The 17,098-nt window shown below is 51.8% G+C and overlaps 1 protein-coding gene across 2 annotated transcripts in view; it reads left to right on the plus strand.

The window, feature by feature from the left end:
- The first annotated feature begins 593 nt into the window (after positions 1 to 593).
- Positions 594 to 17,098, plus strand: part of FAM89A (family with sequence similarity 89 member A) — a 55,252-nt gene continuing 38,747 nt past the window's right edge. For both annotated transcript variants that reach the window (XR_009522491.1, XM_060035098.1), the window contains exon 1: positions 594 to 930. Coding sequence is in view for 1 of the 2 variants with exons in the window: in XM_060035098.1 (XP_059891081.1) it covers positions 658 to 930 (273 nt within the window). In the remaining variant the exon portion in view is untranslated. The remainder of the gene's footprint in view (positions 931 to 17,098) is intronic.

Consider the following 17,098-nt stretch of genomic DNA (forward strand, 5'->3'; position numbering starts at 1 on the left):
CGCGGACGCCGCCAGGTGGATCCTGGCCTCCGGGGACGGTGACCGCCGGTGGGATCACCAGCACGGCCAAACCTCCCCGACGTCCTGCCCGCCCCGAGGGGGAGCCTCTGTACCCCGACTCCCCGCACTAGCCCGCCTCGTCGGGTGGCGTCTGAGGTGACCCTCCCCCATCAGTACTTACAAGCAGCTTTGGGGGCTGGTCGCGGAACCCACCTCGCCGGGAGTGGGGCAGCCCGGGCAGGGCTCGATCGCGCGAGGAGGGCGCGGGGGAGAGGCGGGAGTCTCGAGAGGTTCTCAAGGTTGCGCCGGGGATGGGCGCAGCGGTGGGGGTGGGCGCGGGGGGTACGGGGTAGGGCGCGGGGGGTACGGGGTAGGGGTCCACGGTGAACCGGGAACGCGGGGGTGAGCGCCGAAGCGCCGGAGGTCGGGTGGGCGCTAAGTGGGCGGGGCCGTAGGAGAGCCCGGGAGGTGGGGCGCCAAGGGGGCGAGGGCGCGGGGCGGGGACGCAGAGAGGGGCGGGGGCAGCGCGGCGGGGAGGGGAAGTGGGCGGGGCGCCGCCGGAAAGGGGGCGGGCCGCGGAGCCTGGGCCCCAGGCGGCGGCGGCGGCGGCGGCGGCGGAGGCGCAGGACTTGAGGGCTAGCGGTCTGGCCGGGCGTAATGAGCGGGCCCGGGGCAACCGGCTCGGTGCGCGGGCTGCGGGTGGACGGGCTGCCCCCGCTGCCCAAGAGCCTGAGCGGGCTGCTGCACTCGGCGTCGGGCGGCGGCGCGTCGGGGGGCTGGAGGCACCTGGAGCGGCTGTACGCGCAGAAGTCGCGCATCCAGGACGAGCTGAGCCGCGGGGGCGCTGGCGGCGGCGGGGCGCGGGCCGCGGCGCTGCCCGCCAAGCCTCCTAATCTGGACGCCGCGCTGGCCCTGCTGCGCAAGGAGATGGTAAGGGAGGTCCGCGGGCTGGGGCGGGGGTCCTTCCCCTCCCGGCTCGCCGTCCCGGGAAAGTTCGCCGGAAGTCCCCGCGACACCCGCCTGTCTCCGGCTCTTTTAACCCAAGCGCCGGCGCCGAAAGAGGGACGCTGTCCGCTCTGTGCCCGCGACTGGACCCTCGCCCTGGGAGGGCACCCCTCTCAAAAGGCAGCTTTTTGGAGACCGGGCTCCCCTAGTCCGGCCCCAGCTGGCTTAGAGACCCGGGAGGCGCGGCGTGGGGCTGGCGCTTGGCCTAGGGCCGGGGGCGGCTGGTCACCCCTCCCCAGAGGGCAGCAGAACCCCCGGGTCGGGGAGCGGCCGTCGCTGCGCGCGAGGGCTTCAGAGCTGTGTGCGATTGTGTTCTTCTGCCCTGAAGAGGAACAGCTTTTTGTCCTTGCGAGTGTAGACGGCAGATGGGAACAGCCCTCGCCCCTCCCCCGCGCCCGAGGCGGCGCGTGCAGAATTGGATTACGGCGGAGCGGCTCCGGCCCACAGATGGCCGTGAAAGCCACCGCTCGACCTGACCGTGTCCGCGCGGTACGGCGACACCCCGAGCCCGCTCGGGGGGAGTGGGGCGGTGGCATCCTCGCCGTCTGGGTGAAGCCCGTGCAGGTTCTTCAGGTTGTGTCCGGGCTCCAAACAATGGGGCTTAGTTTTTCGCAGTCGTTGGGAAGTATGTTAGGTGTTTGTGGACCAGGACGCACGACTTAGGGTGACGCCAGAAGCAACTCAAGGACAGGGATTTGGGTGGCAGGGAGCCTTTCTCCAGCCTTCTCCAGGCTTAGGCCAGCCTAGAAGAGAACAGAACTTCCTCCTTCTAACCCTCCCGCAGGGCCCCTGAGCACCTTCCCCTGGCCACCCTCTCTCTTTTTAGAAGTTGCCCATTCCTTTTACCTAGTGCAGGTTTTTCCCCTCTCCTGGCACAGGTAAATACTTTATTAAGGAAATCTGATATATGAAAACTGCTTTTTCCCCAAGAATAAATTTACCAAAAAATTTATAATAGGAATCCTTTAAATATGCGTCGAGTGCATTAAGATATTCTTCAGAAAAATTCAACTTATGAATTTTTTCAGGAGCATATCTGTTCTGAAAACTAAGAATTAAATCTAGAAAAACAGCCTTAACACCTTTTAATCAATTAGATATTGTCTTCCCGCCCCCCCCCCCCGTGGCTGCCACTGAAGTGATTTCCAGTTCTCTACGAAAAGATTTTTCTAAGCTTCTTACAGAATGACTTAAATTCCAAGCCAACTGTTCTAAATTCATTAATAAACATTAATCGACACCAGCATTGCACAGCTGGTAAGCTGTGTTTTAATTAGATAAATGTACACCGAGTATGTTTACAGCCTGAACTTGGATGCAGCATAAATACGGGGGTGAAATAGGAAGACCCATCCTGGTTAAGTTACCAGAACAGAGACAGGAAAACCTCAGAGAGGTTTTTTCCTGTTGTGAAGCTCTCTCTGCTTTGTGAAAGTGCTTTGGAGTCTCACACACTCCCAAGTGGGAGTAAACATGCCCTTCCCGAAAGTGTTTTTCCAGGTCCCTCCTGGTGCAACTGAAGTATAGCCACAGCCTTCTCATTATGCCTTGGACCAGAGCTCTCTCAAAGCCTAACTATCTGAAGCACAAGGAAAGTAAACAGCCATCTTAGGTCTGTCTGATATTTAGCTGAGAACAAGACAAAATATGGCTACAGGCCTTGACAGGTCCCTTCCAAGAAACATCACGAGGTCTTTCGAAGTACTCTGGTTTTCTGGCTTTTTGAGATTTACTAACCTAGGGCGGTGGGGTCTGAGTGGTCACCTCAAACTGAGGCTCCCACTGGGGGGCCTTGCAAGATCAGAACGGAGAGTTCGTGCCTGAATTATCTGCCTAGTAGTTTGTGTTGATCTATTGACTCTGAAGGCCTGAGGTCAGATCTGTGTCAAGGGACCTAACCAGAAGTCCTGGCAGAATGAAATTAGTTCCTTTTGAAACAGTCCTGTGCCAGCGCAGAAAGAGGGCTAGCTTCCAGCAGCAGTAGTGCGGAAGGCATCAGAACGTGGCTGCATTTTAAGAAGAGAGAGGATGAGAGGACTCTAGCAGCACAGCCAGCCCGAAGGGCGCTCCCATTGGAATAACGCAGGGGTGGACATTGCAGCTGCGAGGGGCCGGGGGCCGGGGCCAGGTGGGTTGCGGAAAGCCTCCAGTAGCAAAGGAAGGGGTTGAGCCGGAGAGCTGGCTTGGAAGCGTTGATGTGATAGCAGGGTGCTGAGGAGGGAGAGCTGGGCCTGGCAGACGCTAGAGGTATGGTCGGGGCAGGTGAGAGCTTCCAGCAGCATGGGGACCCGGGAATGGGAAACAAGAATCAAATGGGGACTACATCTCTGAAACAGAATCTGCAGGAATTGCTGATACAATGTTAGGAGTCAGGGACAGTGATGCTGAGGAACCAGAGATGACTTAAGTGTTTTAATGGAAAGTACAGCTAAGCAAAACAACGAAAAATTACAGTCCTAGCACCTGGAGATAGTCACTGTTAATATCTGGGTGTATCTCCCGATAGGCACAAGGTAAATGCTTTCCTTACATCGTCTTATTTGAATTTTATAACTTTTCCACAAGAGAGGTACTGAAAGTGTCTAGTTTAAAAAATATGACTCAGAATTTAAGTAACTCACCTAAGGCGGACAAACTCAACCAGATGTGTCCGGCCCCAAGACCCTGTTTAATCACTGCATTTTAGTACTTTTGGGGGGCACATATTACAAATATTTTCTAGGTCAGTGTATCCTATAATGTCTTCCCTCACTCCATAGTGTGCCACTATATGGCAGTAATAACCTTGATAAGCCATCATGGGGAAAGTGGGGTTCATCACAGCACTAGGGGCGTCAGGAGGAGTGGCTGCTTATGGGGGAAGGTGGTTTGCCATTACATCAGCGGAAGAGTATGTTAAACATTTCAGAATGTGGAGCTGGAGGCTGGCAGAGTCTGGCCTGGAGATAACTGATTGATGCACGGTGAGGGCAGAACCCGGGGAAGCTGGTGTCCAGGGGCGCCCGTGTGGGCAGAGGTTCTGTCCCATGACTGGCGACGCCCTGCTCTGCTCTGAGAGTGCTGGTTTCCTGTCCTCACAACAGGGTAACTCTGAAGTTCTGTGCTCCTGTGACTTCCCTTCCCCTCCCCTAGCGAGCTCGTTTGGAGAGCTGCGAGGGTCACACAGATGCTTCTTGCTCTTTAGACCTGAAAAAGTCCTTTAAAACAAGAAGCTGAGATTGTTGTTTGTTTGTTTGTTTTCCAACATCAGAGAATAGTTTTGGATCATATTCAACAGATGTTGACCAGGTGTCTGCTAGTTATAAAGTGTTGTGGAGGACACAGAGGTGAATAGGAAGTATCTAGGTGTTAAGAAGCTTATAACATCTGGTAGAGGTGGGCCTCTTTGCAGCAATATGATCGCTGTAGTTTAGACCACTTGTCATTTTTTCATGTCTGAAGACTCTGTGTTAGTAATAGAGACTCAGTTTGAACCAACTCTTGCAAAAGGAGAACCTTGTAGGGCTGCATGTGTACAGAGACAGACTAGAACCAGGGTTGATGGGGAACCTAGGAAGGCCACTGTATTCTCCTTTCCTCTCCTTTTTATGTAAAAAATTTTTCCCCTACATTTTGGAATGTGGCTGCCGAAAGTGTCCACACTCCCAGGTTCAGCCATGCTTCGTTTTTAAAAATATTTATTTACTTATTTGGTTGCGCCGGGTCTTAGTTGCAGATACAGGGCTCCTTAGTTGCGGCTCGCCGGCTCCTTAGTTGTGGCACGCAGGCTCCTTAGTTGCAGCCTGCTGGATCCTTAGTTGCGGCTTGCCGGCTCCTTAGTTGTGGCACATGGGCTCCTTAGTTGTGGCATGCAAACTCTTAGTTGTGGCATGCATGCTGGAATCTTGTTCCCCGTCCAGGGATCGAACCCAGGCCCCCTGCACAGGGAGTGCAGAGTCTTGTCCACTGTACCACCAGGGAAGTCCCTCAGCCATGCTTCTTACTGCCACTTTGAAAATACTGTGTGGAAGGATGCCAGTGGGTCCAGCTTGGTGGGGTCTGGCCAGCCTGGGTCAGCTATCAGTGACCGAGGGCAGGATGGTATTTTACTATGATGGTATGACCATGTGGATGGGGTTCAGGGTTGGGCATCCCTCAAAGAAAGAACAATTTGCAGAAATGGAGCAGGGGGCAGCTGTTGGACAGCCAAAATACTAGATGTCTACCGCAGACCTTTTTCTGGATAAGAATACTTTGCCCTCAAGGCCCCCATAGTTTCAAAGATTTTTATCTGCCACGCTGACAGGCTAGCTTGGCTCAGAAGATCTTGGTTGGCGTTTCAAATCCTTGCGTGTGGTTGAAGGACACAGGCGATTCTCAGGGTCCCCAGGGACCTGGCACACGCCTTTCCCTGCAGGGTTCTTCAGAGACCACTGGCCAGCAGCCCTGTGGGGTTAGCGCATCAAGCTTAGGTCCTCAAAAGCGTCCCACGGAAGCGGAGAGACACAACGAGTGCCTCAGCCGTGGGGCTGGGAGATGGCCGTGTCTGTCCTCGGAGACACGGAGTCTGTGTCTTCTTGGGTTCCACTCCTCAAACCAGCAGCACGTTCTAGTAGCTTTGAAGACTCTTGGCCTCATTTTTTTTCTTTTTTTCTTCAAACTGTCCAGCAGTTACTTTGGTCACCCACTTGTGCGTGAGTGGGAAGTCACCCGCGCAGAACTTTCGAGTTCCAGAGCTGCAGTGGTTTGGGTGAAGAATTTAATCTGAGAAAAAGGATTTGATTCCTGAGAGCAGCAAGACTTACCTTTCCCGCATTTCAGTTGAGACAACAGCTAAAGGCCTGACGAGCTTGTCCAGTGAACTGTATTCTAGGAGACAGGCATGAGCTTGAGTAGTCCAGATCCCTGCAGCGTTCAGTCCTCATCCTACACACGAAACTAGCGTCTCAGAGAGCAGGTTTGAGTCTTTAAATGGGTTTCTGGTTGGAGGTCCAATCTCGAGCCAGGCCTGTGAAATGCCATCTGAGGTAAGAGCATGAGCTCCCAGTGCAGCGTTCTTGGTCGACCTTGGGCAGAGGCGACTGGGGATGGCCGCTGGCCTTTAGTATTGTCTTTGTGTTTCCACTGGTCTTCTCACCAGTATGGCATATCTTGGTGTTCCCCAAATGGACCAGCAGCCCCAGAGTCCCCTGTGGTGCTCGCTAAAAATGCAGATTCCTGGGCCCCTTCCTATACCAACAGAATCAGAGTGGGGGAGAGGCAGAATCTGCATTTTTAGCAAGCTCTTTGAGAGCTGGGAAGCGCATGAGCCGGGCATCGAGAGCTTGGATCCTGTTATCCAATTATGTGATATAACTTGGGCGAGCCTCTTCGTTATTTTAGGCTGCAGGTCCCTTATTGGGAAAATGAGATTAAATGCCATAAAGGATCCAGTTGGCAATAGTAGTATAATTCTTTTCCCCTCATGTTTTTATGGGTCATTGTGGTGCCTATAGAAGACATTTGCTCTGTCATAAAATAACGTGGGCACGGGGGCAGGTCCTCCCTAATGCAGTGTGCTTAGTGCCCCCGAGGACCCTTGCACAGCTATACCTGCTTACAGATCCACTTAATGCAAAGGGCTGGGAGCAGAAAAGGAAGAAGGGTGTAAGTTTGCTATTCTTGGACTTGGTTCATCAGAAATTTGGCTGTCTACAATAGTTCTTAAAGATTTTAGGCCATTCTTACCCTGTGTAATACCTGTCTCCATCCCGGTATCCACCCAACAAAAGCAAAAGCTAAAAGTCTATATGATAGCAGACTTGTGTCTATGGGGTCATTGGCCTGGTTTCATTCCCTTTCAAGGTTATCTCTAAGTGAGATCATACTTATAGTCTTTGTTTTGTTTTGTTTTGTTTTTTGCGGTACGCGGGCCTCTCTCGCTGTTGTGGTCTCTCCCGTTGTGGAGCAAAGGCTCCGGACGCGCAGGCTCAGCGGCCATGGCTCACGGGCCCAGCCGCTCCGCGGCATGTGGGATCCTCCCGGGGCACGAACCCGCGTCCCCTGCATCGGCAGACGGACTCTCAACCACTGCGCCACCAGGAAAGCCCTATACTTATATTCTTAAGATTTGAAGATGTAAAGGATTGAAAGATATGTTTTTGTTCCACTTTCATCTTTTATCTATTACTGTACCTCCCTGTAGAGACTCTAAATTCACATTTTCCCTAACTCAAGTCTCTCATGAATAGCGCTGCCCTTCTGCTTTTTCTCCCCCTTTTGGTTAAAGTCATTCATCTGTTAAGTGTGGCTCTAAAAGTGCCCCAGCTGTTGGCACTTTGGGTGCCTCTTTGTTTACAGAGCCAGTGCCCAGGCCTTTCTGCACCCTGCAGCCATCAGTGTCTCCCGCTCTGGGCCCGGGCCTGACGTTGCTGTAGATCTTCGAGGCAAGGTGGGCAAGGATGTTCACAGAGGGCCCAGGACGAGGGCCACAGTCCTCAGGCAGTTTCTCCCACCCAGCAGTGGTCAGAAGCTGCGCAGTTTTGCTCCTGCAATGCCTGCCTCAGCACTACAGGGACTTCAGAACCCAATTTGAGAAGCTAAATTTTTCACGATACTGGATAAGAAACCTTATGGACAGATCACAGAGTCCCTGAGCAGGAAACCAGCCCTGAGACTGGCCAGGTCAGACGTTTGCCCCCTCTTGCCCAGTGCTGTTCTCCAGGGCCCTGGCCTCCTGTTCACCTCACTCCTTGCCCACATTCTCCAGATGTTTCCAAGTGATAAGTAGGCAGGGCTCACAAAGGCTGCTCCTTCTTTCCTGTGGCTCATTCCCCCACAGACATGACAGAGATGTTCATTCTCCCCCAAGAGACAAACCCTTAGCCTTCCTTGCGGAGCTGCAGAAATTGTTTAAGAGAGGTGGCCTTCTCAGTTTTCATGAGCGCTCTCTGTTCACTTCCGTGATGGGCCCTAAGGAGCCGTGGGCTGGCCTCGTTTTGCAGGTCAGAGAATCCTGTCTTCAAGTATTCGGGGAGGGAGGTGCTGTCCTTGACTGGAGAAGTGGAGGGGGTGTGTGTCCTCTGATCTCTGCTCTCTAGGGGAGGGGTAACGTCTGTGGGATGCGAGGCCTGTCCCAGCCTGGGGAGGCGGGGCTGAGGAAGATTACCAAAATACATATGGAGACTAGAAACTTGGAAGGAGGGTGTTTGGTGTATTCTTAGGTTGTCAGCTGTACTTAAGATTGGCAATAAAATAGCCAAGTTCATGCAGGTAAAGAGAACGGCAAGGTGTTTAAAATCCCTTATAACCACAGATATGCACATTAAAACAATAAGGTATCATGTTTTACCTAAAAGATTAGGAAAGATCGAAAAGAATGGTCATAGTGATGGTGTGGGTTCTGGGAAATAAGCGCCGTAAAACAGAATGGGCACCAACCTCTTTCTCTTGCTTCTTACGTCAGTTTTCTAAAAAACACTAGGTGCTGACACAAAGTTTTCTGTGTATTGTCCAAGAACTTGGTTTTCTGATTTTTAGCTTCAGATGCTCTTCCTTAACTGCATCTGCTCTTGCAGAGAGGCAATTTCAATTAGTTGGATATCATTCAAGAAAATGACAAAATGCAAGCTAACCTTCAAATGTGTGTTGAGTTCCAACGTGTCATTAGTAAGTTGTGTTTTTTCCTCTAGTCCCACCTGATTTTTAGCCTCAACTGCATACACGTTTGCATTCATCATCTTGAGTAATGAACTTTCAGGCCTTGGACACAAATCCTTGATGAATGGTCTGCTGTTTGTGGCCCCAGGATTGGGGAAGGACTGGAAGGAAGGCATCCCATTCCCCTTCTCTGCCTTCTCCCCTGCAATTTCATTTTCATAAATTTATCTTACAGAAATAGTCACACAAGGGAATAACAGTACTTGTACAAGAATATCTTTTGCAGTGATATATAGTAGTATTCTATAATAATAATATATAACAGTGATAGAATACTGTATAGTTGTTGAAAAGAATGTGGTAACTATGTAAATAAACATAGGTGTTCAAGGTATGGAAAAGTTAAGTTACAAAACAGCACATGTATACATGTGTGTATGCATGGTGTCTTGAGGGACATATGCTAAACAGCTAAAAGTGGATATGTTAAGAACAGTGGTTCTTAAATTATGGTCTGAGGACATCTAGGGGTTCCCAGATCCTTTCGGGGGTCCGTAATTATGTGGTGGTCACATTGACAAATGTGATTTTCCAAAATAGTACCTAAGAAAATGTATCAATATTTCGAGGAGCTAAATAATTCAGTGAATCATTTTTCCACATGTTTCACATAACCAACGCTTGACACGTGGTTAAAAGGTCCATTCAGAGTGCGAGACTGGTGGGTTTTAATGAAACAGTATGAAAAGCTCATTGTCCACACTGGAGCCACCTTAAGGATGAGGCCAGGTTTATTTCAACCAAAAAAAGCATGTTACAAGGATCAAGTACAGAGCAGATAAGCCAGAGATTAAAAAGATTTACAAAATCTCATTTATAAAAATGTTATTTATATTAACAATGGGTATAGTGTTTTGAATGGATTAATATTAAAGTTTCTCAGTTTCAATTTTCAATAAGGTAACTACTGATAGGTATAACCCACATAAACAAGAGATCTTGGGGACCCTCGATAATTTTAAGAGTATAAAGGGGTCCCAAGACCAAAACATTTGAAGATTGCTGCTTTAGAGCATGAAATTACGGAAGACTCTTTGTATAATTATGAGCCGTTGACTTTTTTTTTTTTTTTTTTTTTTTTTGCGGTACGCGGGCCTCTCACTGCTGTGGCCTCTCCCGTTGCGGAGCCCAGGCTCCAGACGCACAGGCTTAGCAGCCATAGCTCACGGGCCCAGCCGCTCCGCGGCATGTGGGATCTTCCCGGACCGGGGCACGAACCCGTGTCCCCTGCATCGGCAGGCGGACTCTCAACCACTGCGCCGCCAGGGAAGCCCCCGTTGACTTTTTAATAGTTAGAATATTTTATTTTTGTAATTGGGAAAGTTAAGGAATGTACAAAGACGTTTCTTAAAGACAACAGTTGATCGCTTTTCTTCATCTTCACCTAGGACACAACGAGAGGAAATGGGCTTCATTGGTACTATCATTACTTTAGGTCAGAGATGAGCAAGGACGTCTTCATGAGAACTGCTGAGTTGCAGAATGGGCTCCATCCATCAGTGCGGATGCCTTCTGGTGTAAGCAGAAAACTCCACTCAAACTGCCCTTCCTGGTCGAGGAGTTCACGGGAGAGTGTAGAGGTGGGCCGAGCTTTGGGTCTGGCCTAATCCCTGGCGAGGCCATACACCTGGTCTGTTTGCTGACTCTGAGTCACCGGGGCTCTTCCGAGGCAGTCCTCAGCTCAGTGGGGCCACAGTGTTAACAGGAGACGAGGCTGACTGATGTGCATCCCCCTGGGGAGGAGCCGTGTGACGGATGGAAGCCTGCTTAGGGAGCCCAGGATCACAGCATGCCGGGGAGCTCGGGGTCCTGCAGGGGCAGCTCTGTCCAGCTCCGGCTGCTGAGTTCATAGCTTTTTCTCTATTAGATCAACACCGATGAAGCTGTTCTCTTTGACTTTCCTTTTCTAAACAGTATGCAGGTCAGCGTCCTTCTGTCAACACATCCTTTATTCAGAAACCAGATTATGGTCCATTAGTTACTGCTTTATTGCATTCCAGTCCTGTGGGTGCACACTAGACACTCCCATTAAATTGGGGGCATTTACCAAGTCTTGTCTAAAATAAATTTACAAGCTGTTCATTGGATATGCTTACTCATTCATTACGTTTTCAAAAGATAACTTTGAAAGTTCTCTCGTTATGAATTAATACGTATTCACAGTAGAAAATCTGGAAAATTCAGAAAAGCCCCAAATAGAAGGCACTTGTGATCTCAGCAGCTTGCCGCACCGCGGCTGACATGGCGGCGTCTCCCCGTGTCGTCTGTGCAGGCGGGGAAGCTGAGGGTCCGGCATGGACGCTGGAGTCCTGCCACCTGCTTGCAGCCCCCTGCTCTTAGTGAAGGGCCTGCATCTTTCAGGGCTTCAGTTTCCTCATCGTAACAGAATCCACACCTACCTCACAGAACAAGGATGAGGATTACCTATTTGTGTACAGCTGAGATCTTCTACTCCACGGTCCCCAGAAATGAACTGGTTAGCTGGTTAAAAGTTACGTGAGGGACTTCCCTGGTGGCGCAGTGGTTAAGAATCTGCCTGCCAATGCGGGGGACACGGGCTCGAGCCCTGGTCCGGGAAGATCCCACGTGCTGCAGAGCAACTAAGCCTATGTGCCACAACTACTGAGCCTGTGCTCTAGAGCCCGTGAGCCACAACTACTGAGCCCGCGAGCCACAACTACTGGGCCCGCGCGCCTAGAGACCGTGCTCCGCAGCAAGAGAAGCCACCGCAATGAGAAGCCCGCGCACCACGACAAAGAGTAGACCCCGCTCGCCCCAACTAGAGAAAGCCCGTGTGCAGCAACGAAGACCCAACACAGCCAAAAAAAAAAAAAAAAAGTTATGTTTTAAGGCTTTTGATAGACATTGCCAGTGAGTCCTCCAGAAAGGTTTTACAAGCATGCAGCCCTATTATTACTAGTTTTTAAAATTAGGAGTAACGTGCTTGTTGGAAAAAAAAAATTAAGCAGTACAGAAGGCGGTGAACATCCAGTCCCACTTTCCAGAAGTAAATTCTGCTAACGGACATTTTCTCTTCTAGTCAGAAGCTTGCACATGTGTGTGCATAGATGTATAAAGTGAGATCCTACTAAACATAGTATTCTGTACCTTGAACTTTCGTGCCAAATGGTGTGTGTTGGTCAGTGTCCCACTCTAGTGCTTAGAGAGCTGCTCTGTCTTTTAAATGACTGCCTGGTTTTTATTGTATGACTATAATATAATTTCTTAAGTCAAGTTCCTATCATCCGTTATGTTCCGAACTAAACTTTTACCCGACAGACTTTTTCCGCGTCTGTCCCCATATTTTGGGGCCCCCTGTACTGTAGTTCCCGATTCTATAGCTTAACTTTGCATCTGTACATCCCTCGCCCCATGTGAGGCGGGGTAGTTTTCATCTTAGGTTGAGGAATCACAGCGATAGCAGATAGAGGACTACCAGGGGAGAGGGCTCATTGCCCACACTGGCACCAGATCTGCTTCCCCCTCCCCTGGGCCCAGGCTCCTATACGGAGCTGGGTACAAATGAGGCCATTTCCTTGTATGTTTGTCTTGTTTTCTACTCGCTGCTGTGTTTGGGAAGAAGTTGCACCAGTGAATTACCCCAAATTTTGTTTTTAGTTACTTCAATAAAACAGACTCTTTTTCTTAAATGTATTTTTGACTTCTGAGAAAATCCTAAAATTTTTCATGATGCTTTGTTTTCAATCAACATAAATCTCCCATGAAAGTCTTCTTGCATCTTCTAGGCCTTGTACCCTAATGGTAATGTTTCTATTATAATCTGAAAGTCAGGAAGAACTTCCTCCTCAACACCACCCTCCAAAGATATCCAGAGGCTGGGTGACCCCAGACCCAGCTGGGAGCCACCACCCTGTCTGAGGTGTATGCATGGGGCCAGCCCACTGTGAACTCTTGAAACCGTCGCGAGCGAGGGTTGTTCAGGATTATCCGGCCCCGTCGTTGGAGATGCCACGGGTTGGTGAGCACCTGTGCGTGCAGCAGGCAGCGTGCAGGGAGCTCTGCTCGTGGGAGAAGTTCAGGAAGGAGGCAGGAAGCCTGACCTGGGAGAGGAAGGAATCACGCTAGCAGTTTAAAGAGATGGAAACGAGTGGCTTGTTCTGAATTGTCTCAGAGGTGTAGACCAAGGGGCTGCAAATGGCAGGGTCTTAGAATTCTGTGTTTTTCTAAACTGAGCCTGTCTGAATTTTTCAACTGCACTTTCAAATAAGAGCTGCATTTTCTGAATCCAGCTGTGAATGAGGAGAGCAGCTGTCCTTTAGGGACCCGTGGGAACACGTCTGTAAGGTGACAGGCTTCTGCTCGCAGGGTGGGGACAGTGGCGAGGGTTAGTGGGCTTGCTGAGGGCATGTTCCCCTGCCTAGCCCCGCCCCCCCCCCCCCCCCCCACCGCCGCCTCACTTTCTTCGGGAATGATGAGAAGTTCTTGTTCATGGGTGATTTCATCATGTCCTAGAACATAATGGCAGTTGAGTTCTCTTGGCGCCAGTGTTGAGAGCCTGCTTTCTGGCCTATCATGAGTTTGTCTTCCAGCTGCAGATGGCTGGCTCTGTAACGAGCGCTCAGGAAGGAATCTTGGTTTTGTGCCTTCTCCTGTCAGGCAAGAGGTGAGTGCTTTTTTGATGACGTGGCGAGAACCACGTGGTCTGTGGCTTTCCTCAGGGGGACCTTGGTTTGGAGCCAGGGGCCTGCGGATCTTAGTGCGACCCACTGCCAGGACGCTGCCAGGCGTCCTCTGGGAGGGCACCGAGGTCTCCACGGCGAGGCGCTTTCCCTCAGGCAACCAGTATCCGAGTTTCCTCTGCAGGGTTCTGCGCTGGGTGCTGAGGGACCCAAAGGGCAGATGGGTCCCTGCCATCTGAGCTCCTCCTACAGTAGGAGAAGGAAGACCGTGTGTGTACCCACAGCATAAGGTAGGGAGTGATAAATGCCATGAGACAGGCAGAGGAGGCAAGGGAAAGCAAGGAGCGCTGGTGGCTGAGCCCATCCGGGTCTGAAGAGTGGAGGAGACCCTGGGGCTGGGCTTCAACAGATGTAACTGGAGACAGCCAGGGGACACTCGGGGTGAAGGGGCCTCAGCCTGAACAGTGCATGAGGCGCAGGGGAGCAGAGTTTCAGACCAGATCAGGGGATGCTGCCTAGGGATTTTCAATTTACATCTAGAAAATTCAAGTGAAAATGTTTAAACAAGCGCAGCTGGGGGAGAGGGGGGTCCTGGCTAGGAAGCTAGGTTGTTCCTAGCTTCCTGTTTACTTGCCCCATGTCCTCCTAGCTAATCTGGAGGATTGCTGGTGAATCAGAGGAAGTGGAACCTAGCACCCGAAGAAGGAGGCCCCGAGAAGCTGGGTGGGGTGTGGGCGTGTGCGTGCACGTGTGTTGTTTTTAAATCCCTGCAATCCTGCTCAGTTAGTCCAAACGCTTGGCATCCGCCGGCTTGTGTAACAGGCATGTACAGGGCTGCGCTGTATTCCTAGGCTGGTCAGACTTGGTTTCTAGGCCAGCTTTCTGCCCGATGACAAGGCAGCTTTGTGAATCACCAGCCGCCGCGGTGCAGAAAGGTCCAGGTCATGATCCGACTCCCAGCCTAGTGCGTCTCCCACGTAGGCCTGGGAATGCCTTGGAGAACCTTGGCACCTAAAGAGAACAGCCTGGAACCTCGCTTCGCGGGTAGCACGGCATCGTGGGAGGTCGGGGCCGCTGCAGCCTGTCAGGGGTTGTAGAGCCGTGGAGCCTAGTCTTCTGCCTTCACCTGTGCCCACTGCATTCCAGTGGCCCAGCAGGGTGACAGACCTGGGCCAGTAGCATGTCACTCCCTGGTACTTCTTTTTCCCTTAACAGTTTTGGGATTCCCCCAACCCTACTGGTATCAGAGTGACCCAGTAGAAGCATCTCCAGGATTCTGGATGAATGTTTGCTATGACTTTCAGAGCAAATACTGGTGTGCTCTCTGGAAGGTGTGATGACTTCCTTTATTAAAGTTTATGTCCCCTGTATAAAATCCTAGAGAAGGTAGGGCCGTGTGAATTTGCCAAGTCTGAACCTTGTGGCTTGGTTGTTGTATTCAGATCCGGATACCGTGGAGGAGGCTTTGGAAAGGCCAGAGGAAAGAACTAGATGGTTAATAGAACAGAGTCATCACGAATAGTGGAAGGACTGAGGATATTAGCTCGGAGAAGGCAAATGGTTTAGGGGGTGAAGGTGGTGGAAAGAGATTATCCTCAAATATTTAAAAGGTGGTTAAGAAAGAGAGTAACTAAATTTGTATGTGCAGCGGCGACACATAGCATCTAAGGGCTCGCAGAGTTTGACTTGGTATAAAGAATAATTACATCGGTTTGAAATGAACTAGCTGGTTTGCAAGGTCCTCCTTGTTGGGGTTTGAAGTAAGACACGGGAGGGCCTTTCCTCCTTGAGAGTCTGCAGTTACCACTGCTTCCCACAAAGCAGGCTGATGGGGAGAGCGTGCATCCAGTGTGGCCGCCCCGGCGACGCCACGCACACCCCGGGCCGGATCAGGGCTCAGCTGGCGGAGGAATGAGGCGGCACGCGGGCGCTGCCCTGGCCGGAGCCCCGAGGTCCCTGCCATTCCTTTCCAAGCTGAAACCCTGCAGGCCAGCAGAGTGGAAAAGAACAGTGAAGAGGGAAACAAGGGTGGCAGCAGCTGCCGCTCTTTTCAGGAGCTGAACAGTTGGTCTGCGGTGCTCTCGCAGCTTGGACCGGGCCGGCGGGTGGGCGCCCGGGGCCGCGCCGCGCCCTGGATGCAGCGCCGCGCCCCGGATACGGCGCCGCGCCCCCTGCCGGCCTGCGGTTCCGGGCGCCCAGGACAGTGCCTACACGTGGCCCGGGAGAGGCAGACGGATACTCCCGTCAAGAACCCTGGTTCTTCACTAGAACTGGACTTCAGGATCATCTGCATAATTTTTAGAACACAAATGTCAGGGACCCACTCTTCCGACATACACACGTATATTGTGCGCGCGCGCGCACACACACTCATTAGGAATAGTGGTGGTGTCTTGACCCGACAGTGGGACATTGTGGCCGCCGGTCACCTCTTGGTTTGCCTTCCCTGTTCAAGGTGTGCTTTGGAGAGTAGGATGCCTTGGGGCACGTCTGTCCTTCAGGAAAGCCTTCTCCCAGGCGCTCGCCATTCGTTGAGGACTAAGGAGCGGTGGTTTAGGACACAGAGCCCCAGTGTTTGCGTAGCCACAGATTATCTGGCCCGAAGCCTCCGTTTATTGACAGGTTGAGGGCAAGGGCCTCAACAAAGCCATGGAAAGTGCCGGAGCTGGGCCTGGAGGCCACGCCCCCGGCTTGTGGCGAGGTCTCTTCCTGGGAACAGCTTCTTTAGGAGTTCTAGGTAGAAGGAATTCTAGAATAGAGGGAAACGCTCCAGAAAGAACAGGACCCGCATCTCCGTCTGGGTCTTCCTTTGAACGTCCTGGCTATTATGCAAAGGCGGTGCGAGGGGCTCCGTTTCTGTGGTCTGTTCGGCTGTACTGGAGAGAGGGCTGGTGACTGGGCGTGGTTGACGGTGTGAAGAGTGACCTGGAGTTTATCGCCCAGTCTTGTCACCAGGTGACCGCTCCTTCCTGGGCCCTAGCTTCCCTTGTGCAGAAAATCTCACTGCTGGGTAATATTAAAGACTAACTCCTCTGCTACTCCCTGCGGTTTTCTGTGGACTGTTCCCTGGGCATCGCGACCCCTTTAGCCTAGCGCTTGATACACAGGAGGCATTTGACTCCTGTTTATTTAAATGGCTGATATTTCATTTGATCCTCCCAATAGATTAAGAGGAAGTATTCCATTTTGTCATCAGGTGAGGCATAGAGATGATAAATCTGGCATCTTGTTTAGAGTGTCTCCCCTCGAGACTCCGTGAGGTTTGCCACCCGGCAGCACTGCTCAGTGTTCCCGTCACCAGTGGCCTCAGGCCTGGGGCCCGAGTCAGAACCCGCAGGCTTAGCAAGATCCCCAAGTGGTTCTCATGCACAGGAAAGTGGAGATGCGTTGGTCAAGGCTGCATTTCTAGGTGAATTAACCCTTCTCCCTTTGGGATTGATGGAAACGTTGCATCCATCGCCTGTCCTGACTGTGCTCTCTTCCCTGGGATGGGCCGCGGGGAAGGGAGGAACCTGAGGGTAAACAAATACGTGACTTTTAAATGTTCTTAGTTCTGTCATCACTTGTGGAAATAGTTCCCAGGAGAATCTGGAGAGGTCCCGGGTCTCACTAGGCTGATTCGGTGGCCGCTGTGGCGAGTGATCCCACAGCCATCTCGGGAGGAGGTGTCCTCTTGTCCAGAGGAGAGGGAGTCTGACCACTTGTGAGCCTGGAGACGGAGCTGGTTGGAGGGTGCGCGCTCCAGGGGGCAGTGTGTGACACTGACTGGTGAGTCA

This window comes from Delphinus delphis, chromosome 16 (assembly GCF_949987515.2).
Source record: "Delphinus delphis chromosome 16, mDelDel1.2, whole genome shotgun sequence".
Classification (NCBI taxonomy): domain Eukaryota; kingdom Metazoa; phylum Chordata; class Mammalia; order Artiodactyla; family Delphinidae; genus Delphinus; species Delphinus delphis.